Genomic DNA, 24,477 nt, shown 5'->3' with positions numbered 1-24,477 from the left:
CCCACTGAAATGTCCGTGCATGGAATCTGCCGAATGGAATCGCTTCGTAAGAAGCCACCATCTTTCCCAGGACTCTTGTGCATTGATGTACTGACACAGTTCCTGGTTTTAGGAGGTTCCTGACAAGTACGGATAACTCCCTTGCTTTCTCCTCCGGGAGAAACACCTTTTTCTGAACCGTGTCCAGAATCATTCCCAGGAACAGCAGACGAGTTGTCGGGGTCAATTGAGATTTTGGAAGATTCAGAATCCACCCGTGTTGCTGAAGCACTACCTGGGTTAGTGCTACACCGACTTCCAGCTGTTCTCTGGACTTTGCCCTTATCAGGAGATCGTCCAAGTAAGGGATAATTAATACGCCTTTTCTTCGTAGAAGAACCATCATTTCGGTCATTACCTTGGTAAAGACCCGAGGGGCCGTGGACAAACCAAACGGCAGCGTTTGAAACTGATAATGACAGTCTTGTATCACGAACCGGAGATACCCTTGGTGTGAGGGGTAAATTGGGACATGCAGATAAGCATCTTTTATGTCCAGGGACACCATGAAGTCCCCTTCTTCCAGATTCGCTATCACTGCTCTGAGTGACTCCATCTTGAACTTGAATTTCTGTATGTACAGGTTCAAGGATTTCAGGTTTAGAATAGGTCTTACCGAACCGTCCGGCTTCGGTACCACAAATAGTGTGGAATAATACCCCTTTCCCTGTTGTAGGAGGGGTACCTTGACTATCACCTGCTGAGAATACAGCTTGTGAATGGCTTCCAAAACCGACGTCCTTTCTGAGGGAGACGTTGGTAAAGCAGACTTTAGGAACCGGCGAGGGGGAGACCTTTCGAACTCCAACATGTAACCCTGAGATATTATCTGCAGGATCCATGGGTCCACTTGTGAGCGAGCCCACTGATTGCTGAAAATCTTGAGTCGACCCCCCACCGCTCCTGAGTCCGCTTGTAAAGCCCCAGCGTCATGCTGATGGCTTTGTAGAACCCGGGGCGGGCTTCTGGTCCTGGGCAGGGGCTGCTTGCTGCCCTCTCTTACCCTTTCCTCTGCCTCGCGGCAGATAAGACTGTCCTTTTGGTCGCTTGTTTTTATAGGAGCGAAAGGACTGCGGCTGAAAAGACGGTGTCTTTTTCTGTTGGGAGGGGGTCTGAGGTAAAAAAGTGGATTTGCCGGCAGTTGCCGTGGCCACCAGGTCCGAAAGACCGACCCCAAATAATTCCTCTCCTTTATATGGCAATACTTCCATATGCCTTTTGGAATCCGCATCACCTGACCACTGTCGCGTCCATAAACTTCTTCTGGCAGATATGGACATCGCGCTTACTCTTGATGCTAGAGTACAAATATCCCTCTGAGCATCTCGCATATAAAGAAAAGCATCCTTTAATTGCTCTAGAGTCAATAAAATACTGTCCCTATCCAGGGTATCAATATTTTCAGTCAGAGAATCCAACCACACTACCCCAGCACTGCACATCCAGGCTGAGGCTACTGCCGGTCGCAGTATAACACCAGTATGTGTGTATATACTCTTCAGTGTAGTTTCCAGCCTCCTATCTGCTGGATCCTTGAGGGCGGCCGTATCAGGAGACGGCAACGCCACTTGCTTTGATAAACGTGTGAGCGCCTTATCCACCCTAGGGGGTGTTTCCCAGCGCGCCCTAACCTCTGGTGGGAAAGGGTATAATGCCAATAACTTCTTGGAAATTAGCAGTTTTCTATCTGGGTTAACCCACGCTTCGTCACACACGTCATTCAATTCCTCTGATTCTGGAAAAGCTACAGGTAGTTTTTTCACCCCCCACATAATACCCCTTTTTGAGGTACCAGCAGTATCAGAGATCTGCAAAGCCTCCTTCATTGCCGTGATCATAAAACGTGTGGCCCTATTGGAAAATACGTTTGTTTCTTCACCGTCGACACTAGATTCATCTGTGTCGGTACCCGTGTCGACTGACTGAGGTAAGGGACGTTTTACAGCCCCTGACGGTGTCTGAGACGCCTGAGCCGGTACTAACTGGTTTTCCGGCCGTCTCATTTCGTCAACTGACTTTTGTAATGTGCTAACATTATCACGTAATTCCATAACTAAAGCCATCCATTCCGGTGTCGACTCCCTAGGGGGTGACATCACCATTACCGGCAATTGCTCTGCCTCCACACCAACATCGTCCTCATACATGTCGACACACACGTACCGACACACAGCAGCCACACAGGGAATGCTCTAATCGAAGACAGGACCCTCTTAGCCCTTTGGGGAGACAGAGGGAGAGTTTGCCAGCACACACCAAAAACGCTATAAATGTATATAAACAACCCTAGAAGGTGTTGTTTTTGATATAAGCGCTTTTAATATATCAATATCGCCAAATTATGCCCCCCTTCTCTTTGTTACCCTGTTTCTGTAGTGCAGTGCAGGGGAGAGTCCTGGCAGCCTTCCTCACCAGCGGAGCTGAGCAGGAAAATGGCGCTGAGTGCTGAGGAGAATAAGCTCCGCCCCTTTTTCGGCTGGCTTTTCTCCCGGGTTTTAAGAAAACTGGCCTGGGTTAAATACATACATATAGCCTTAATGGCTATATGTGATGTATTTATTTTGCCACTAAAGGTATTTAATATTGCTGCCCAGGGCGCCCCCAGCAGCGCCCTGCACCCTCCGTGACTGAATCAGTGAGACGTGTAGCAACAATGGCGCACAGCTGCAGTGCTGTGCGCTACCTTCATGAAGACTGAGGAGTCTTCTGCCGCCTGCTTTCCGGACCTCCGTCTTCAGCGTCTGTAAGGGGGATCGGCGGCGCGGCTCCGGGACGAACCCCAGGAGGACCTGTGTTCCGACTCCCTCTGGAGCTAAGTGTCCAGTAGCCTAAGACTCCAATCCATCCTGCACGCAGGTGAGTTGGAAATCTCTCCCCTAAGTCCCTCGATGCAGTGATCCTGTTGCCAGCAGGATTCACTGAGATTTAAACCTAAAAAAACTTTTTCTAAGCAGCTCTTTAGGAGAGCCACCTAGATTGCACCCTTCTCGGACGGGCACAAAAACCTAACTGAGGCTTGGAGGAGGGTCATAGGGGGAGGAGCCAGTACGCACCATGTGATCCTAAAAGCTTTATTTAGATGTGCCCTGTCTCCTGCGGAGCCCGCTATTCCCCATGGTCCTGACGGAGTCCCAGCATCCACTAGGACGTTAGAGAAATAAAAGTAACTTTTTAACACTCATCATGTAACATTTATCTTCTATCTTTCAAGAGTACACCCCCCCAAAAAAAAAAAAAAAAAAAAAAGAGTCTTCTTGTTTCATATTCAAATTATGCAATATGCAGCCCATAGGATACAATGGCTAACACCATTAAGATGGCATTTGCTAACAGCGCGGAGCTCCAGAATACTTTGCATTCCAGAGTTTGGCATCTCACAATATAGCAGTCCCCATAGAAACATTTGATTGCTGCTATTGTGATTAGAAAAAGGGAAACTGCAGCAGATATCTACATTCAGGGGCTATTTACATGTTGAGGGTATCCCGCAAAACTAGTTTAATAAATATCCCCTCAAGTGATAAAAATCAGCACCTGGGAAGTTAAACGAATAGGAGGCGAGTCGTGCTAGCTGATGCAGAGAATTCTCTTAGGATGTACAGTAATATGCTTGAACCCTCTGGTCCCTGTGCACTGCAAGGACATTATGAATAGCTGTCAAAAGCTAACTGTTGCTATCTGCTTTCCACTAAAAAAGAACAACATAGAAGAGAGGTAAAAGACAAATATCCTTCATCAGTATTTCATTACATAACAGGGTAAACAGCAGTACAGCTAGGCTTTGTGTGTACAAGGTAGTTGTCCAATAACTGTTATACAACACAAAGCATGATCGCCTTCCAAACCCTGGAAAGGACTGCAAGCAGAGCTGACAAGAACATTGGGAATTATTTCTGCCATGACACCACCATGTAGAAGGAAGAGGAAGGGTACTAAGTATGTTAGAAGATAATGTTTACCTCTGTTTTATTTTAAAATATATTAAATATGTTTAGGGTCTGTTCTATTGTGTAAAGCACAAGTATATATAACCCAGCAAAAGAAAAAATATATATGAAAAAATAGTTTAACCTTCCCTCCTAATGTCAATAATTAAAAAATGTTGACCCACCCAACCTGTTCCCAGAGCAAGAAAGTACAGATAGCACCTGCACTCCGTAATGCCTTGCAGCCCCTTATTCCATTCTTTGTTACTGGGCAAATGGGCTACAAGAATAAATAAAAAGTCACCTTTAGGAACCACCAGATGGATATTGGTAAAGTGATGATAAGAATTAGAAATGATAGACTGGTAATCCCAAGGTGACAAATCCACATCAGCCAAGTATCAGAAGCACCTGTAGGGAAATAAGTGCTCGTTATAAATAATCAACCTTGTAATATTGCAGAGCTCTAATCCAAAGGAGGACTGGTAAAAAAAAACCCCATATGATACAGGTTGAGTATCCCATATCCAAATATACCGAAATACGGAATATTCCGAAATACAGACTTTTTTAAGTGAGAGTGAGATAGTGAAAAACTTTGTTTTTTGATGTCTCAATGTACACAAACTATGTTTAATACACAAAGTTATTAAAAAGATTGTATTAAATGACCTTCAGGCTGTGTGTATAAGGTGTATATGGAACATAAATGAATTGTGTGAATGTAGACACACTTTGTTTAATGCACAAACTTATACAAAATAATGGCTAAAATTACCTTCAGGCTGTGTGTATAAGGTGTATATGATACATAAATGCATTCTGTGCTTAGATTTAGGTCCCATCACCATGATATCTCATTATGGCATGCAATTATTCCGAAATACGGAAAAATCCCATATCCAAAATACCTCTGGTCCCAAGCATTTTGGATAAGGGATACTCAACCTGTATATCCTATTAGGAAAATAAAGTTCAGAAGTCAGACAAATCTAGGGCCTGATCTCAGACCTGGGCAAAACCATGTGGGTAATTCAGAGTTGATCACAGCAGCAAATTTATTAGCAGTTGGGGAAAAACATGTGCACTGCAGGGGGGGGGGGGGGGGGGGGGGGTGGGGCAGATATAACATGTGTAGAGAGAGTTAGATTTGGGTGGGGTGTGTTCAAACTGAAATCTAAATTGCAGAGTAAAAATGAAGCAGTCCGTATTTACCCTGCACAGAAACAAAATAACCCACCCAAATCTAAAGGGCCCTACACACTGGCCGACATGACTGCACGATATGAACGATCTCGTTCATTAATGAACGAGATAACGTTCATATCGTGCAGTGTGGAGGCTCCAGCGATGAACGATGCGTAGCCCCCGCGCTCGTTCATCACTGGTCCCCCATCGACTGTACATGCAGGCCAATATGGACGATCTCGTCCATATTTGCATGCACTTCAATGCAGCCGGGTGACGGGGGGAGTGAAGAAACTTCACTCCCCCCGTCACTGCCCCCCCCGCCGCCGAATCCGCCGTCGGGCAGCTCGGCGGCGGATCGGCTAGTGTTAAGGGCCTATAACTCTCTCGGCAAATGTTATATTTGCCCCACCTGCAGTGACCTTGGTTTTGCCCATGTGCTAAAAAAATTTGCTGCTGCGATCAACTCTGAATTACCCCCCATGTGCACTGCAGGGGGGACAGAGATATAACATGTGCAGAGAGAGTTAGATTTGGGTGGGTTATATTGTTTCTGTGCAGGGTAAATACTGGCTGCTTTATTTTTACACTGCAATTTAGATTTCAGTTTAAACACAACCCACCCAAATCTAACTCTCTGCACATATATTTATTATATATATATATATATATATATATATATATATATATATATATATATATATATATATATATATATAAAAATATATATATATATATATATAAAAATATATTATATTTGCCCCACCTGCAGGTCACATGGTTTTGCCCATTAGAGAACAATTTTGCTGCTGTGATCAGGTATGAAATAGGCCCTTAACAGCCTGTTGAAAATTATAAGAGGCCACGGGACACAGCTACATACAGACTCTTAAGTGGCAGCTATAGTTTGTGAGAGGATGTAGATATGTAATCGGCTGTCAGTAGACCGCCGGTCACAATACATCCGCCTGCATCCCGAACCCTGAAAATGTCGACTAAACACCCATGACACCCATAGAGCGGGAATAGAACCTGTGGCGAGCAGAGCAGTAGCTGTGCCCCCTGTAGTAGTGCCCCCCAGTAGCTGTGCAGCTTTTAAACCCCCCCAAAAAACAACAAACAAAAACCAATACTTACCAGCCTCACACCTGATTCCAGACCACTGCTGCCGCTGTCTCCAGGCTCCGGCTCCTCTCTATGGGAGAGACGTCATGACGTCTCTCCCATAGCAGCGTCGCATTAACACTAGGGGTCAATTTTGACCTCTAGCGTCAGTCAGCAACGCTGGCTGCAGTGGGCGCACATGGCGCCTGCTGCAGCCGAGGGCTGGGGAGCGGGGAGGGAGGGTGAATTAGTAGCGGCTCGTGCTACGGCGCCCTTGGGGTAGCAGCACCTCGGGCAAAAAGCCTGCTTTGCCCTGGCAAGAGCCGCTGCTGTTTGTTGCGCGTCTTACCCCCCCCCCCCCTTCACGGCATTCTGTGGCCGAGATCCCGGCTGCTAGTAACACAGCCCCAACCCGTTTGTGAGGTGTGCCCTGTCTAGAACTATGGGGGTCATTCCGAGTTGTTCGCTCGTTATTTTTTTTTCGCAACAGAGCGATTAGTCGCGAATGCGCATGCGCAATGTCCGCAGTGCGACTGCGCCAAGTAAATTTGCTATGCAGTTAGGAATTTTACTCACGGTTTTTTCTTCGTTCTGATGATCGTAATGTGATTGACAGGAAGTGGGTGTTTCTGGGCGGAAACAGGCCGTTTTATGGGTGTGTGCGAAAAAACGCTACCGTTTCTGGGAAAAACGCGGGAGTGGCTGAAGAAACGGAGGAGTGTCTGGGCGAACGCTGGGTGTGTTTGTGACGTTAAACCAGGAACGACAAGCACTGAACTGATCGCAGATGCTGAGTAAGTTTGAAGCTACTCAGAAACTGCTAAGAGGTGTGTAATCGCAATTTTGAGAATCTTTCGTTCGCAATTTTACTATGCTAAGATTCACTCCCAGTAGGCGGCGGCTTAGCGTGTGCAAAGCTGCTAAAAGCAGCTTGCGAGCGAACAACTCGGAATGAGGGCCTATATACAAACATACTAGTGCAATCTAAAGGCCCGCACACACTAGTCGATAAAGTAAACAATGTTGCTCATTATGGCCATTCCTGAGCGACGTTGTTTACTATATTGACTAGTGAGTACGCTGTAAACGACGAGCGATGTGCGACACTACTGGACGTTAACGACCCTCGGTCTCGACCGTGCATGCAGCCCAATTTGGACATATCATTCAAAGTTGCATGCTCCAGCCAGCCGCGACATGATGTCACTGTGCGATATTGCATAGTGTGTATGCCCACCATCGGGCGACCCACCCCGGGAGGGGCACACACTAGGTGATGTCACTCACCGAGCACATCGCCTAGTGTGTACCCACCTTAACAGCAGCCTTGCAGGTACAAACAGCGATGAAACAGGGCCTACTTTACAATGCCACATGATAACACACCTGCCAGTAACGCACCCTATGGTTATTAATTAGAAGCTTTACAAAATCTGAATTTCTGAAGCTAACAGTTGAAACCTTAAAGACATTTAACAGATCCACAGACAGGCACAGATAGAAAGGGGGGCCCCCTCCCTCCCTAGCAACCTCCGGCTGACAGGCAGACAAACTGTCTATGAAGTCCTGCTCCTTCCTTCCTCCCTTCCTGGCTCAGCTTGCTGTCAGCTATTGTCAGTGGTGCCAAGCAGAGCTCCCAGGTGCAGCATCTCACAGCAGGTGCCCTTCCTCCCCACTCACCCCTTTGGCCTGCACGGTAGTTAATCAACATAGTTTGTTAATTGAGACTGCTTTCTTCTCCCGGGCATCTAAACAGTGCTGATAACAGGAGGTCCAGGAAGTGGCTGTGTGCTGGGGGCATGGCTACAGTTACATGACAGGCCTGTGACCTAATAGAAACAGTATAGTGCTGGGAGGGTGGAATAGTGCTGGGAGGGTGGAACCTGTTCTGTGTACACTGTGCACAGGAAGAGGAAGCATAAAGGAACTGTGCGTTCCATTTCTTTCTGTCCTGTGTTCCACTTGACTTTGCTGCACAGTAAGAGCACACTGCATTCCTGCACCCAGAGACCAGTCAGAGGGACTATCCTGCCAGCCAGCCACAGGGAGAACAGTGTTGAAGAGGGACCGTCCTGCCAGCCAACAAGAGGAACCATCCTGCCAGTCAGCCACAGGGACCAGCCTGTTGAAGAGGTGCCAGACAACTGGTAAGAGAGCTTATTGCTAAATTCCCTAGGCAGGGTATTACAGGTTGAGTCTCCCATATGTACAATAAAAATAAAGGGTGTCTGTAATAGGTGCACTTACAGGTTTTAACGAAGATCTCTGAATTCTATTATTATGTGGAATTTATATCTGGTTACGGTTATCATTCAGGGTGCTGGGGGAAACAAATGCCTTTTTCTCTAACGTCCTAGTGGATGCTGGGGACTCCGTAAGGACCATGGGGAATAGACGGGCTCCGCAGGAGACTGGGCACTCTAAGAAAGATTTAGTACTACTGGTGTGCACTGGCTCCTCCCTCTATGCCCCTCCTCCAGACCTCAGTTAGAATCTGTGCCCGGCCAGAGCTTAGTGCATTTTAGTGAGCTCTCCTGAGCTTGCTAATAAGAAAGTATTTTGTTAGGTTTTTTATTTTCAGAGAGCTTCTGCTGGCAACAGACTCTCTGCTACGTGGGACTGAGGGGAGAGAAGCAAACCTACTAACTGCGGCTAGGTTGCGCTTCTTAGGCTACTGGACACCATTAGCTCCAGAGGGATCGAACACAGGACCTGACCTTGTCGTCCGTTCCCGGAGCCGCGCCGCCGTCCCCCTCGCAGAGCCAGAAGACAGAAGCCGGCAAAAGCAAGAAGACATCGAAATCGGCGGCAGAAGACTCCTGTCTTCACATGAGGTAGCGCACAGCACTGCAGCTGTGCGCCATTGCTCCCACATTACACCCACACACTCCGGTCACTGTAGGGTGCAGGGCGCAAGGGGGGGCGCCCTGGGCAGCAATTAAGTACCTCCTGGCAAAAGCAGCATATATACAGTTGGACACTGTTATATGCATGAGCCCCCGCCATTAATTTTACACAAAATCGCGGGAGAAGCCCACCGCTGAGGGGGCGGGGCCTTCTTCCTCAGCACTCACCAGCGCCATTTTCTCTCCACAGCTCCGCTGAGAGGAAGCTCCCCAGGCTCTCCCCTGCACGATAGAGAGGGTGAAAAAGAGAGGGGGGGCACATAAATTTGGCATAAAAACAATATATACAGCAGCTACTGGGTTAACACTAAGTTACTGTGTGATTCCTGGGTCATATAGCGCTGGGGTGTGTGCTGGCATACTCTCTCTCTGTCTCTCCAAAGGGCCTTGTGGGGGAACTGTCTTCAAATAGAGCATCCCCTGTGTGTGTGGTGTGTCGGTACGAGTGTGTCGACATGTCTGAGGTAAAAGGCTCCCCTAAGGAGGAGATAGAGCAAATATGTGTGTGAGAGGGTGTCTCCGTCGACAACGCCGACACCATACCCTCCAACTGTACCTTTTTAATAGGTACAGTACCTTTTTTTCATGGTCTGTACCGATTTTTGCCTCTCCAAACTTCCATTGAAAGTATAGGAAAAGGGGCGTGGCCATGCCCCCTTTACACGCGGCCACGCCCCTTTTCCGGATTTGTACCGATTTTTCTGTGTAAAATGTTGGAGGGTATGCGACACCTGTTTGGATATGTGTAAGTGCTGAGGTGAATTTATTGCACAAAAGATTAGAGAACAGACAGGAAATCTACCCATGTCTGTCCCTATGTCACAGAGACCTTCAGAGTCTCACAATGCTCACTATCCAAAATAATAAACACTGATATCGACACGGAGTTTGACTCCAGTGTCGACTACGATAATGCAAAGTTACAGCCAAGATGTATTCATATATGATTATTGTAATAAAAGATGATTTGCATATCACTGATGACTCATTTGTCCCAGACACAAGGGTACACATGTTATGGGGAAGAAAGCGGAGGTAAATTTCCCTCCTCTCATGAGGAAAAAGAGCGGGAATCTCCAGACAAGAGACTGCAGCTTCCCACAAAAAAATTCTCAGGCAGTATCCTTTCCCCACTAGGGCCAGGATGTGATGGGAATCTTCCCCTAGGGTGTCCCGTTTGCACAGATTGTAGCACTAGCTATTCTCAGGGATCCTGCAGATAGCGTGCACATTCTAGTATACTACTCAGACCGGCGATTGTGTCGGCATGGGTTTATAGCGCTGTGGCAGCGTGGACAGTTACCTTATCAGCAGAGATTGAGACCCTAGTATGCATACAGATATATATATATATATATATATATATATATATATATATATATATATATATATATATATATATATATATATATATATATATAAGATGCTGTCTTAAGTGATAGGTATATATATATACAAAACATGCCCAAAGAGACATGAGTATACTGGGTCCTAGAGTCAAAGCTATGTCGATTTCTGCTTGACATGTCCTGTAGAATATGCAATGGACAGATGATGCCGACTTAAGAGGCATGTGGAAGGCTGAGGATTGTGTGGAGAAGGGTTCTCGGACCTGGTCTCCACAGCTATAGCTGGTAATTCTGATATTTTGCCTTATATCCTGCACAGCCTAGGAAAGCACGACATTATCAAATGCAGCCTTTCGAATAAAGAAACAAGAAAGTCCGAGGTGCGTCCTTTCTTGCCAGAGGCGGGGGCAGAGGAAAGAAGCTGCACAAAACAACTAGTTTCCAGGAACAAAAGTCCTCCCCGGCCTCTACAAAAATCCACCGCATGTCGCTGGGGCTCCACAGGCGGAGCTAGGCCCGGTGGGGGCACGCCTTCGTAAGTGCAGCCACAAGTGGGTTCACTCCCTGTTAGATCCCTGGGCAATAGATATTGTGTCTCAGGGATACAAGCTGGACTTTGAGAAGATGCCCCCTCACCGACGGCCCTGCCGGCTTCCCCCCACGAGAGGGAAACAGTGTTAACTGCAATTCATAAATTGTATCTTCAACAGGTGGTGGTCAAGGTTCCCCTCCTTCAACAAGGAGGGGGTTATTATTCGATCATGTTGTAGTCCCGAAACCAGACGGTTTGGTCGGACCCATATTGAATTTAAAATCCCTGAACATATACCTGAAAGGGTTCAAGTTCAAGATTGAATCGCTAAGAGCGGTTATTGCGAGCCTGAAAGGAGGAGATTTTATGGTGATTCGGGACATAAACGATGCATACCTTCATGTCCCCATTTATCCACCTCATCAGACGTACCTCAGAATTGCGGTACGGGATGGTCATTACCAATTTCAGACGTTGCCGTTTGGTCTCTCCACGGCCTTGAGAATATTCACCAAGGTAATGGCGGAAATGATGGTGCTCCTGCGGGAAGCAAGGTGTCACTATTATCACGTACTTGGACTATCTCCTCATAAAAGCGAGATCAAGAGAGCAGTTGCTGAACAGCGTATTACTTTCTCTGGAAGTGAAACGGCAACACGGCTGGATTCTATATATTCCAACGTCGCAGTTGGTTCTTACAGCTCATCTGCCTCTCCTAGGCATGATCCTAGACACAGACCAGAAAAGGGTTTATCTCCCGATAGAGAGAGCTCAGGAGCTCGTGACATTGGTCAGGAATCTATTAAAACCAAAACAGGTGTCAGTGCATCACTGCACTCGAGTCCTGGGAAGGAGGGTAGCATCATTCGAGGTCATTCCCTTCGGCAGGTTCCATACGAAGACCTTCCAATGGGACTTACTGGACAAGTGGTCCGGATCACATCTTCGGATGCATCGGTTAATCACCCTATCCCCCAGAGCCAGGGTGTCTCTCCTGTGGTGACTGCAGAGGGCTCACCTTCTCGAAGGTCGCAGATTCGGCATTCAGGACTGGGTCCTGGTGACCACGGATGCAAGCCTCCGAGGGTGGGGGGCAGTCACACAGGGAAGAAATTTCCAAGGGCTGTGGTCAAGGCAGGAGACTTGCCTTCACATCAATATCCTGGAACTAAGGGCCATATACAACGCCTTAAGTCAAGCGGAGGCCCTGCTTCGCGACGAACCGGTTCTGATCCAGTCAGACCGCAGTAAACCGCCAAGGCGGCACAAGGAGCAGGGTGGCGATGGTAGAATCCACCAGAATTCTTCGCTGGGTGGAGAATCACGTAAGCGCACTGTCAGCAGTGTTCATTCCGGGAGTGGACAACTGGGAAGCAGACTTCCTCAGCAGGCACGACCTCCACCCGGGAGAGTGGGGACTTCATCAAGAAGTCTTCACGCAGATTGCAAATCGATGGGAACTGCCACAGGTGGACATGATGGCGTCCCGCCTCAACAAAAAGCTAAAAAGGTATTGCGCCAGGTCAAGGGACCCTCAGGCGATAGCTGTGGACGCACTAGTAACACCGTGGGTGTTCCAGTCGGTCTATGTGTTTCCTCCTCTTCCTCTCATACCAAAAGGTGCTGAGAATTGTAAGAAAAAGAGGAGTGAGAACAATACTCATTGTTCCGGATTGGCCAAGAAGGACTTGGTACCCGGAACTGCAAGAAATGCTCACAGAGGACCCATGGCCTCTGCCTCTCAGACAGGACCTGTTGCGACAAGGGCCCTGTCTGTTCCTAGACTTACCGCGGCTGCGTTTGACGGCATGGCGGTTGAACGCCGGATCCTAGCGGAAAAAGGCATTCCGGATGAAGTTATTCCTACGCTGATAGAGGCTAGGAAGGACGTGACAGCAAAGCATTATCACCGTATATGGCGAAAATATGTTGCTTGGTGTGAGGCCAGGAAGGCCCCTACAGAGGAATTCCAGATGGGTCGATTCCTGCACTTCCTACAGTCAGGAGTGACTATGGGTCTAAAATTAGGGTCCATAAAGGTCTAGATTTCGGCCCTGTCCATTTTCTTTCAAGAAGAACTGGCTTCACTGCCTGAGGTTCAGACGTTGTTAAGGGAGTGCTGCATATTCGGCCCCCTTTTGTGCCACCAGTGGCACCTTGGGATCTTAACGTGGTGTTGGGTTTCCTGAAATCCCACTGGTTTGAGCCACTTAAGACTGTGGAGCTAAAGTATCTCATGTGGAAAGTGGTCATGCTGTTGGCCTTCGCTTCGGCTAGGCGTGTGTCAGAATTGGCGGCTTTGTCATGTGAAAGCCCCTATCTGTTTTTCCATATGGACAGGGCAGAATTGCGGACTCGTCCGCAATTTCTGCCAAAGGTGGTGTCATCTTTTCATTTGAACCAACCTATTGTGGTGCCTGCGGCTACTTGTGATTTGGAGGATTCCAAGTTGCTTGATGTAGTCCGGGCTTTGAAGATTTAGGTAACCAGAACGGCTGGAGTCAGGAAGACTGACTCGCTGTTTATCCTGTATGCATCCAACAAGCTGGGTGTTCCTGCTTCAAAGCAAACCATTGCTCGCTGGATCTGTAACACGATTCAGCAGGCTCATTCTGCGGCTGGATTGCCGCATCCAAGATCAGTGAAAGCCCATTCCACAAGGAAGGTGGGCTCTTCTTGGGCGGCTGCCCGAGGGGTCTCGGCATTACCGCTTTGCCGAGCTGCTACTTGGTGGGGTTCAAACACATTTGCAAATTTCTACAAGTTTGATACCCTGGCTGAGGAGGACCTTGTGTTTGCCCATTCGGTGCTGCAGAGTCATCCGCACTCTCCCGCCCGTTTGGGAGCTTTGGTATAATCCCCATGGTCCTTACGGAGTCCCCAGCATCCACTAGGACGTTAGAGAAAATAAGATTTTACTCACCGGTAAATCTATTTCTCGTAGTCCGTAGTGGATGCTGGGCGCCCGTCCCAAGTGCGGACTTTCTGCAATACGTGTATATAGTTATTGCTTAATAAAGGGTTAATCCATTGGTTGATGCTCTGTTGTTTGTTCATACTGTTAACTGGGTAAGGTATCACAAGTTGTACGGTGTGATTGGTGTGGCTGGTATGAGTCTTACCCTGGATTCAAAATTTCCTTTCCTTGTAATGTCAGCTCTTCCGGGCACAGTTTCCCTAACTGAGGTCTGGAGGAGGGGCATAGAGGGAGGAGCCAGTGCACACCAGTAGTACTAAATCTTTCTTAGAGTGCCCAGTCTCCTGCGGAGCCCGTCTATTCCCCATGGTCCTTACGGAGTCCCCAGCATCCACTACGGACTACGAGAAATAGATTAACCGGTGAGTAAAATCTTATTTTTTCTTGCTTAGAAATACCCCTCCCTTTCGAGCACCTGAATGATATCACTAAGCTAATTGAGCATCTACCAATATATATATATATATATATATATAGGTTTTAAAACATACCTTGTATTTCATAATATTAAAAATGACATATCACGTCCTATCAGTGAAATACTAAAACTATAGAGAGATGCGTGTAAAAGTACAGAAAGTGTGTATAAAAATACTATACAAAAAAACATGAGTCTGCTAATTTGTCCTCTATTTGGTTAGTTTCTCATAAATAACACCGTACACATTCGGGGGGGGGGTCATTCCGAGTTGATCGCTAGCTGCCGTTGTTCGCAGCGCAGTGATCAGGCACCGCAGTGCGCAGGCGCGTTGTACGTGTACAATGAGCATCGTGGGTTTGCACAGAGTGTAATGAACATTCCAGTCACACGGCCGAACGCAGGAAGATTGACATGAAGTGGGCGTTTGTGGGTGTCAACTGACCGTTTTCAGGGAGTGTTTGGAAAAACGCAGGCGTGGCAGAAAAAAACGCAGGTGTGGCTGGGCGTTCGCTGGGCGGGTGTGTGACGTCAAAATCCATCCCTCCACCGTTAGAATCCATGCACACGAAGAGTAACTACAGGACTGGTCTTGTTTTGCACAAAAAGATTTTGCAGTGCTCTGCTGTACAAGCGTTCGCACTTCTGCAAAGCGAAAATGCACTCCCCGGTGGGCGGCGACAATGCGTTTGCACGGCTGCTAAAAACTGCTAGCGAGCGATCAACTCGGAATGACCCCCTCTATGAGGTATCAACTTGGAATTGTCCTAACCGTATAAATAACCACCTACAAGGTGGCCCCACTGTAGTCTTACAAATGAGTATTAGTTACAACTGTCTTCAAGTTCCTGTATAGTATTGGTCCTATAATATGCATCAAACAGTTTATAAAACAGTGGGAGAGATTCTGCGCTACTGCATATGTAGGTTGTTCATAAATAGGCCACTTCGGATACAGCAGATGTCATATCTCACAGCATACTTCTTATTAGGCTCATTCAAATGTACCCAGAATGGATGGGATAAGCAAACAGTGAAGTACTGTTTAATAATTTAAAAATGTCACATGACAAAAACAAAAAACATATAAACTCCACACATCACATGTATTTCCAGTCCCACCCCCCATAGCAACACGACCCGGCAAATAGCCGGGTTAGGAAAGGCAGCCTCTAGGGTCCAATGCCGGATCCCACACGGGAAGGGCCAGTTTCCAATTCCCAGAGGGGATCCAGCATTGGGGATTTGAAAGGGGTAATAATATGCCACTTGTTACCATTTGTATCAATAAATGCTGGTAGTATCCCAAAGATCTCTGATACAAATATTCCAGGTAATTATAGGTTTTACAGTGGCGTAACTAGAAATTTTTCTCCCCCAAGCCAAAAAATTCTTCAGCGCCCCCCCCCCCATGCCCCATAATTGGGAGCAAGAAAGGGCTAAATATGCGCGCACCGAAGGCGCGCGCCGCAAAAAGGGGCGTGGTTTCGTTGGAATGGGCGTGGTTTCTCATAAAGGGGCGTGGCATTGCAGGAAAAGACTACCTTATACCCCAGTTTTGCAACCTGCACGCCCAGACGTTAGCCACCACAGGAAAGAAAAATAATCCTGATTCATGCCCCTTACATTATTTGTCCTTTTTCCTCCTCATAGTAATGCCCAGTATACATTATTCCACATACTGCAAAGGCCCTTAGACATTATGCCACACACAATAATGCACATGACACAATATGCACACACCGTAATGCCCCAGACATATTATGCCACACACTGTAATGCCTGTGACACATTATGACAGGAATCGCAATGCCCGTTATACATTATGCTACACACTGCAATGCCCCTGATACATTATAGCACATACAATGCCTGTGACACATTATGACACACACCGCAATGTCCGTGATACATTATGCCACACACTGCAATGCCCGATACATTATAGCACATACAATGCCTGTGACACATTATGCCACACACTGCAATGACCTTGAGACATTATACCACAATGCCCGTGATATAGTATACCATACACCGTAATGCCTGTGACACATACCGCAATGCCCTGCCCGTTATACCCTATGCCACACACCGCAATGCCCGTTATGTATTATGCCACACTGCAATGACCCTGAGACATTATACCACATATCACAATGCCCGCGATATAGTATACCATACACCGTAATGCCTGTGACACATTATGACACACACCGCAATGTCCGTGATACATTATGCCACACACCGTAATGCCCATTACACATTAAGTCCTACAGTAAGGCTTCTAATTACTTTTCAATTACCTGCTCGTTGTCAGGGGTTTCATGCACTGGGTGTCATGCTCGTTGCCAGGGGTTTCATGCTCTTGGTTCCGTGCACGGTGCCAGGGGTTTTCATGCTCAGGGTGTCATGCTCGTTGCCAGGGGTTTCATGCACTGGGTGTCATGCTCGTTGCCAGGTGTTTCATGCACTGGGTGTCATGCTCGTTGTCAGGTGTTTCATGCACTGGGTGTCATGCTCGTTGCTAGGAGGTAGTCCTTGTTGCTAGGGCTGTGCTCCCAGTGCCACATATGTCCCCAGTGCCAGATATTCCCCCCCAGTGCCAGATATTCCCCCCCAGTGCCAGATATGCCCCCAGTGCCAGATATGCCCCCAGTGCCATATATTCCCCCCCAGTGCCACATATGCCCCCAGTGCCGGATATTCCCCCCCAGTGCCACATATGCCCCCAGTGCCAGATATCCCCCCCCCAGTGCCATATATGCCCCCCAGTGCCAGATATTCCCCCCCCAGTGCCAGATATTCCCCCCCCAGTGCCAGATATTCCCCCCCAGTGCCAGATATTCCCCCCCAGTGCCAGATATTCCCCCCCAGTGCCATATATGCCCCAGTGCCAGATATTCCCCCCCCCCCAGTGCCAGATATCCCCCCCCCCCCCAGTGCCAGATATCCCCCCCCCCAGTGCCAGATATCCCCCCCCCCAGTGCCATATATGCCCCCTGTGCCAGATATTCCCCCCCCCCCTGTGCCAGATATTCCCCCCCAGTGCCAGATAATTCCCCCCCCCCCAGTGCCAGATATTCCCCCCCAGTGCCAGATATCCCCCCCCCAGTGCCAGATATCCCCCCCCCCCAGTGCCATATATGCCCCCAGTGCCAGATTCCCCCCCAGTGCCAGATCCCCCCCCCCCCCCCTGCCATATATGCCCCAGTGCCAGATAATGCCCGCCGCCGCTGCTGCCGCTTGTTGGAGGGACACGGAGGGCACAGCGTCTCCCGTGTCCCTCCTGCATCATCTCCGGCGGCCGCGGGTCTAATAGGGGGAAGTGCCGGTTCGTGAGCCAATTAGAGCTCACGGACGGCACTTCCCCCTATTAGACCCGCGGCCGCCGGAGATGATGCAGCAGGAGGGACACAGGGAGGCGCGCTGTGCCCTCTGTGTCCCTCCAACAAGTGGCGGAGGGAAGGAGAAAGCAGACTGACATGCGGACGCTCGTCCGCATGTCAGTCTGCTGTAAATCAGTGGCGCCCCCGCAGCCCCTCGACCCCAAGCCACCGCGAGGACTGCGGGGGCAGTAGTTACGCCACTGAGGTTTTATCACATTGTTACTATCTTAATATAAGGTGCTTATATAGTCAGTCAATCATCAAGGTTTATAATAATTCATACCAATGTCAACATATCATAAACCTTGATTGACTGACTATTTCAGCACCTCATAATAAGATGAGAATAATTACTCCAGACATTTGTTTTCATTTAATATATTTTTTTGCTATACCCTAATATTAGGGGATTACAACTTTTCAGACTGTAGATATCGCAACTGTACATGACGTGTCATAAATTATGATGAACATAGGGAGGGCTTTGGATAGATGTCATATTGGGGAATTTTGATTTGATGTGTTGTGGAAGTGATTATTATATCTAACAGCCACTAACAAATCCTTTGCCTGCTTGGCTGGCAATATATCCCTACCAGCTATTAGGGTGTCATTTATAATCAAGGGATCACTGATACATAAACTGTTTGATACACATTATAGGACCAATATTATACAGGAACTTGAAGATTGTGGTAACTACTACTTATTTGTGAGACTACAGCGGGGCGGGTGGTCTTCAGGTTGCCAACTGTCGGGTTCCCGGCGCACAGTATACCGGCTCCGGAATACCGACAGCCGGCATACCGACAGTTTTTCTCCCTTGTGGGGGTCCACGAACCCCCTGGAGGGAGAATAAATAGCGTGGCACGCAAGGGGCTCATTTGCGCTCGCCACGCTGTCAGTATGCCAGCGGTCGGGCTTCCGGCGCCAGTATGCTGGTCGCCGGGAGCCCGGCCGCCGGCATACTATACCACACCCCAGCGGGGCCACCTTGTACAGTAGGTGGTTCATTAGGAAGCAGTCACTTTCCTGGCAGTTGGGATCCCTGCGATCAGGATACAGACGCCGGAATTCTGACAGACAAGGAAATGCCAGCAGACAGAATCCCAAACAGGGCCCCTAATTCCCACTCGGGAATGGTCCACACCCCCCACCTAAGGGGGAATATAATAGTGTCGCGCCACCAGGCCTGGAACGTGACGAATGCAGTGAGCCTGCGAGGGGACCCGCTGCTGTTGCCACTGGGATTCTGGCGTCGGTCTCCTGATCATCAGGATCCCATACTGAACCAGGTTAACTTAATATATAATTGTGAGGACAATTCCAAGTTGATACCTCATAGAATGCGTACGGTGTTATTTATGAGAAACTAACCAAATAGAGGACAAATAAACACAGGTTTTTTGGTATAGTATTTTTATACACACTTTCTTTCTGTACTTTTACACGCATCTCTCTACAATTATAATTTCTGCTGCGGGGTACACTGGGCTCCACAAGGATAGACATAGGGGTGTAGAGTAGGATCTTGATCCGAAGCACCAACAGGCTCAAAAGCTTTGACCTTCTTCCCAAGATGCATAGCGCCACCTCCTATATCACCCCGCCTCCGTGCACAGGAGCTCAGTTTGTAGTTGGTGCTTGCAGTGCAAGCATGTGACAGGAAGAGCTGCTCACAGCAGCTCTAGAAAGCTTTTTCTGAGGAAAAAAGAAGACTACAAGGGCTGCAGCAGAGGCACAGATTGTGCTGGATGTCAGTAGACATTGCCTGCTGCAGCTCCATCTCTCCCCCAGCGGCGCTGTACACTCCCGTGCCCTGGTTGCCGGTTACCTACAGCAGGAGGCTCCGGTTTTCTTCCAAGATAGTCGCACATGGCTGGGGCTCTCCGGGATCGCGTGGCCGCACTTCGGGAGGAGGTAAGTGGGTCCCGCTCGCGGGACCCCCACTTTATCGCGATCCGGCGCGGCCGGTGGGAGGCGGGCCGCGCGCGCTGGCGTGGACACTGTGGCAGTACTGGCGATCCCACTAGATCACCAGGGCATGGGTGCAGGTCAGGTTTTCTCTCTAAACTTTTTTTTACAAGTTGCCCGCAGTACCCGGTGGTTTTGCCAGCAGGGGGATAAGGCTTAGACCTGGAGCCCCTCCCCCAGCCCCAGGGCGCCATTTCCCGCAAATGTTCCCACCCTGGAGCTGCATATCTGTCTCTCCCTCACTCCCTGGCAGTGTCTGCGGCGCCATTATCCCTCAGCTCACTGTTCCTGGGAATGCTTGGGCAAATCCTCCTATGTAAAGCCGCCTGGTTGCCAGTGCTGTGACTTTACATGACACTTAAGTATTCTACCTGCCTTTTTTAGTCAGTGTTAGTTGAGAGAGTGCATTTAGTCAGGGTTTCCCAGTACAATTACCCTGTGACATACATCCAGTTCTTACTGTGCAGTGTTATATCTATTGACTACATAGATATATTATATATATATATATATATATATATATCTATCCAGATAAGTCCACACTCACTGCTACAGTCCACAACATAGGCGGTGCTCCATAAAGGGCTCCAGAGAAGTCCAAAATATATCCAAAAAGAGTACAGGCACTCACCACTTTTCCTTGAAAATATAAGAATTTATTGCCACTCACAGGTGTGTCTCACATGGAGACAGTCAGCATAACAGCATATAGTGTCGACGTTTCGGCTCCCATCGAGCCTTCTTCAAGACAGACCGAAAAACAACAGGTGTATACCCAGCAGCCCATACCACACACTGCACCCAGGATTGCTTATGTAGCAAAAGACCACACACAGGTCCCGCCCATCAATTAGCCAACAGGAAATGACCATACTAATGAAATACACCTGGCAACCAACCTAATCAACTGAATAACAGACAACCTTGTTACTCAAATAAATGAGCCATAATAGAATGTGGTGTAGAGGAGGAAAACTACAACATCCTAATGCAGATAGCGGCTAATCGCGGCAAATTGCCGCGAAACCGGAAGTAGCATGCGTTCCATTGGCCGTGGAACGCACGCCCAGCCGGTACAATACCGGAAGCACTGTGCGCTCCACCGCCGTGGAGCGCAACCACGTGACCGGAACTTCAGGAAGGCACAGTGCGGCTGTTAGCCGTCGCTCAGATACCAAACTAAAACACAGAAAGTTGTCATGAGGGCTGCTTATAATCAAAGCCCTGCACGAATGCAGTAACTTAGAGCTAACATATAATGGAATAAGCTCGCATGGTAATCCCCGGGACATAGTATACAAATAATAAATGTTAAAAAATATAAAGATGAATATAGATCTAAGATTTGATTTTAGTTGTAAAAATGACTGAAAAAGCACATAATGAAAGATAGACAGCAAATGGTTTGTAAAGGCTGTAGGGCCACCGGACACTAACCGGATGGCCCAACCACCATCCCCTGAATAAACACGCCCAACAGGGCAACAACAGGGGAAGGGGAACAATGATAATTGTATACATGTATCCTAGGACACAAAGTGGCTCATATTGGGACCTGCAGTGTGACCCATGTCACAAATAGCAATCCAGGGTGCCAACCAACACATAAACAAATAAAACAAAAAAACAGACATACATAACATCACATAATAAACCACAGTGAACTCGGAAAGAGTTCGCTGTGTGTTTTTAAAAAATTATTTAATAATTCAGCGATAGCCCTATCCAAGAAAAATGTTGAATGGATTAGCCTCATTTAGCCCCCGGGGGGCTAGAGTGTCCAATTCATAGATCCATTTGGCTTCTCGTTGACGTAGTTGCCTTTCCCAGTCACCCCCACGGGGAGGTCTCGGTACATGATCGATCAACATACACTTCAAACTGGATATCGAATGTCCTCTGGATACGAAGTGTTGTGCTACCGGTTTATCAGACATCTTGGAGATTAATGCAGCTCGAATTGATGTGCGATGGTTGGCCATCCGATCACGGAAGTTCCTTGTCGTCATCCCAACGTAGTAATACCCGCAAGGACACACAATGATATAAATGACATGGTCCATAGTGCAATGTAACCGCTGACGGATCATAATCTGTCGACCACTATGCGGATGTGCAAAACTTGCACCAGACATCATTGATCGGCAAGTGGTGCAATTGGGGCACCGATAACAGCCTTTCTTGCTGTCAGGTAGCCAGGTCTTATTGGTTGCCAGTGGCTGTAGAGTAGGGCGCATTAACAGTTGTCTGAGATCTTTACCTCGTCTGTATGCACACAGTGGTGGCTGTAGATTAGACCCCTTAAATACTGGGTCTGAGGCCACAATCGGCCAATGTTTCCGCAGCACTTTCTCAGATTGTGATGAAGCGGTGGTTGGGCCATCCGGTTAGTGTCCGGTGGCCCTACAGCCTTTACAAACCATTTGCTGTCTATCTTTCATTATGTGCTTTTTCAGTCATTTTTACAACTAAAATCAGATCTTAGATCTATATTCATCTTTATATTTTTTAACATTTATTATTTGTATACTATGTCCCGGGGATTACCATGTGAGCTTATTCCATTATATGTTAGCTCTAAGTTACTGCATTCGTGCAGGGCTTTGATTATAAGCAGCCCTCATGACAACTTTCTGTGTTTTAGTTTGGTATCTGAGCGACAGCTAACAGCCGCACTGTGCCTTCCTGAAGTTCCGGTCACGTGGTTGCGCTCCACGGCGGTGGAGCGCACAGTGCTTCCGGTATTGTACCGGCTGGGCGTGCGTTCCACGGCCAATGGAACGCATGCTACTTCCGGTTTCGCGGCAATTTGCCGCGATTAGCCGCTATCTGCATTAGGATGTTGTAGTTTTCCTCCTCTACACCACATTCTATTATGGCTCATTTATTTGAGTAACAAGGTTGTCTGTTATTCAGTTGATAAGGTTGGTTGCCAGGTGTATTTCATTAGTATGGTCATTTCCTGTTGGCTAATTGATGGGCGGGACCTGTGTGTGGTCTTTTGCTACATAAGCAATCCTGGGTGCAGTGTGTGGTATGGGCTGCTGGGTATACACCTGTTGTTTTTCTGTCTGTCTTGAAGAAGGCTCGATGGGAGCCGAAACGTCGACACTATATGCTGTTATGCTGACTGTCTCCATGTGAGACACACCTGTGAGTGGCAATAAATTCTTATATTTTCAAGGAAAAGTGGTGAGTGCCTGTACTCTTTTTGGATATATATATATATATATATATATATATATATATATATATATATATATATATATATATATATATATATACTTGTCCAGTGCAGTATTATTGTTAGTAATAACCTCTGCATTGTACAGACTGTGACTATTTGTGTGTGCATTTGATAGCTGAGTGGTATCCATTTCGTGTCTTTCACTCAACCTGCTATCCCTATATTCTATAACCTGAGGGGGCTTGGTGCATCAGGTTTTATCTAATATAGGATTTTCACAAAGATATACTGTATTACGTATTTTTCTCTGTGATTTAGTCACCATATCTCTCCTTTATCTCTGCTGGTGCTGACTACACTGCGCAGGGGTTTGGGCTAGAGGTATTGTGCTGCTGACAAATTGTACTGTGTTACCTGATACTGCAAGTTGTATCATGTCTGCTTCTGAGGGTAACGGTACTGGGGCTGAACACACTGCCGGTGTTGCTGAAGCCGCAGATACCTATGAGGAGAATATAGCAGCTTTGGGCTCTGGTTCTGGGGGCTCCTTGCCCCCCAGTGGGGCGGTGGCAACGGGGGCAAATAATGACCCGCCGTGGGTCACTTTTTCCACGCTTCTGCATACGCTAGTTCATAAACTAACACCCCCTATGGGATCCCCAATGCCGGTTCAACCGTTTGTGGTCCCTGCAGCTAACCTGCCGTGGGCGGACGATTTATCTGCTCAAATAAAGACGTTGAACCAGTCCCTGACCACTAAAAAGTCTGACCGGCGCTCGCCTACGTCCAGGTGGTCCTCTAAGCGAGCGCTTGTCTCCTCACAATCCACTGCTGTCACTGACACCTCGTCGGATGAAGACGGCACTTAGACTGAACCCACAGGTTCTGACTCGGATACGGCTGATGGGGAGGGTGGTTCACATGTGGATGTTCCTGATCTTTTGGAGGCTATTAAGTTGCTTTACAGTTTACGGATGATCCCGAGCCATCCGTTCCTCCTGAGAAACCAGATAGGTTCAAGCGTCAGAAGGCGATTAAACAAGTTTTACCTCACTCTGACCACCTAATTGATATACGTCAGGAACCCTGGGAATACCCAGGTACGAAGTTTGTGCCTCAAAAGAAGATGCTGGCTCGCTATCCCCTCGCGCCGGAGCTGTCTAAGAATTGGGAAACGCCTCCTTCAGTGGACTCACATGTGGCTAGGATGGTGGTTTCGTCCGCTCTACCGGTCACCACCGTCACGTCTCTAAAAGAGCCTATGGATAAACGTGTGGAGGGTTGTCTGAAAGCGATTTACACCCTCATGGGTGCTGCACAAAGGCCCACTATTGCAGCTACTTGGGCTGCAGAGGCCATTGAAGCATGGGCCTTGGAGTTAGATGCTGAAATCTCCTCTGACTATGCTAGACAATGCTTGTCTTATATTGTCACAGCTTCTCGTTGTATTAAAGAGGCGGCTTCTGATGCCGGTATCCTGGCAGCCAA

General features: G+C 47.9%; 1 protein-coding gene across 3 annotated transcripts in view; it reads right to left on the bottom strand.

Moving 5' to 3' along the window:
* STOML1 (stomatin like 1) overlaps window positions 1-20,572 on the bottom strand; it is a 60,702-nt gene extending 40,130 nt beyond the window's left edge. The window contains exons 1-2 of one of the 3 annotated variants that reach the window (XM_063926443.1): window positions 20,434-20,572; window positions 4,270-4,376 (exon numbers count right to left, since the gene is read on the bottom strand). In XM_063926443.1, the coding sequence (XP_063782513.1) occupies window positions 4,270-4,356 (87 nt within the window). In that variant the 5' untranslated portion in view covers window positions 4,357-4,376; window positions 20,434-20,572. Of the gene's footprint in view, window positions 1-4,269; window positions 4,377-7,937; window positions 8,097-20,433 lie in introns of those variants that run through there. The other 2 variants (XM_063926444.1, XM_063926442.1) reach the window with 2 other exon arrangements.
* Window positions 20,573-24,477: the final 3,905 nt, after the last annotated feature.

Source organism: Pseudophryne corroboree, chromosome 6 (assembly GCF_028390025.1).
Source record: "Pseudophryne corroboree isolate aPseCor3 chromosome 6, aPseCor3.hap2, whole genome shotgun sequence".
NCBI lineage: Eukaryota > Metazoa > Chordata > Amphibia > Anura > Myobatrachidae > Pseudophryne > Pseudophryne corroboree.
The sequence above is the reverse complement of the archived record's forward strand: the minus strand, read 5'-3'. Positions and strand labels throughout refer to the sequence as shown.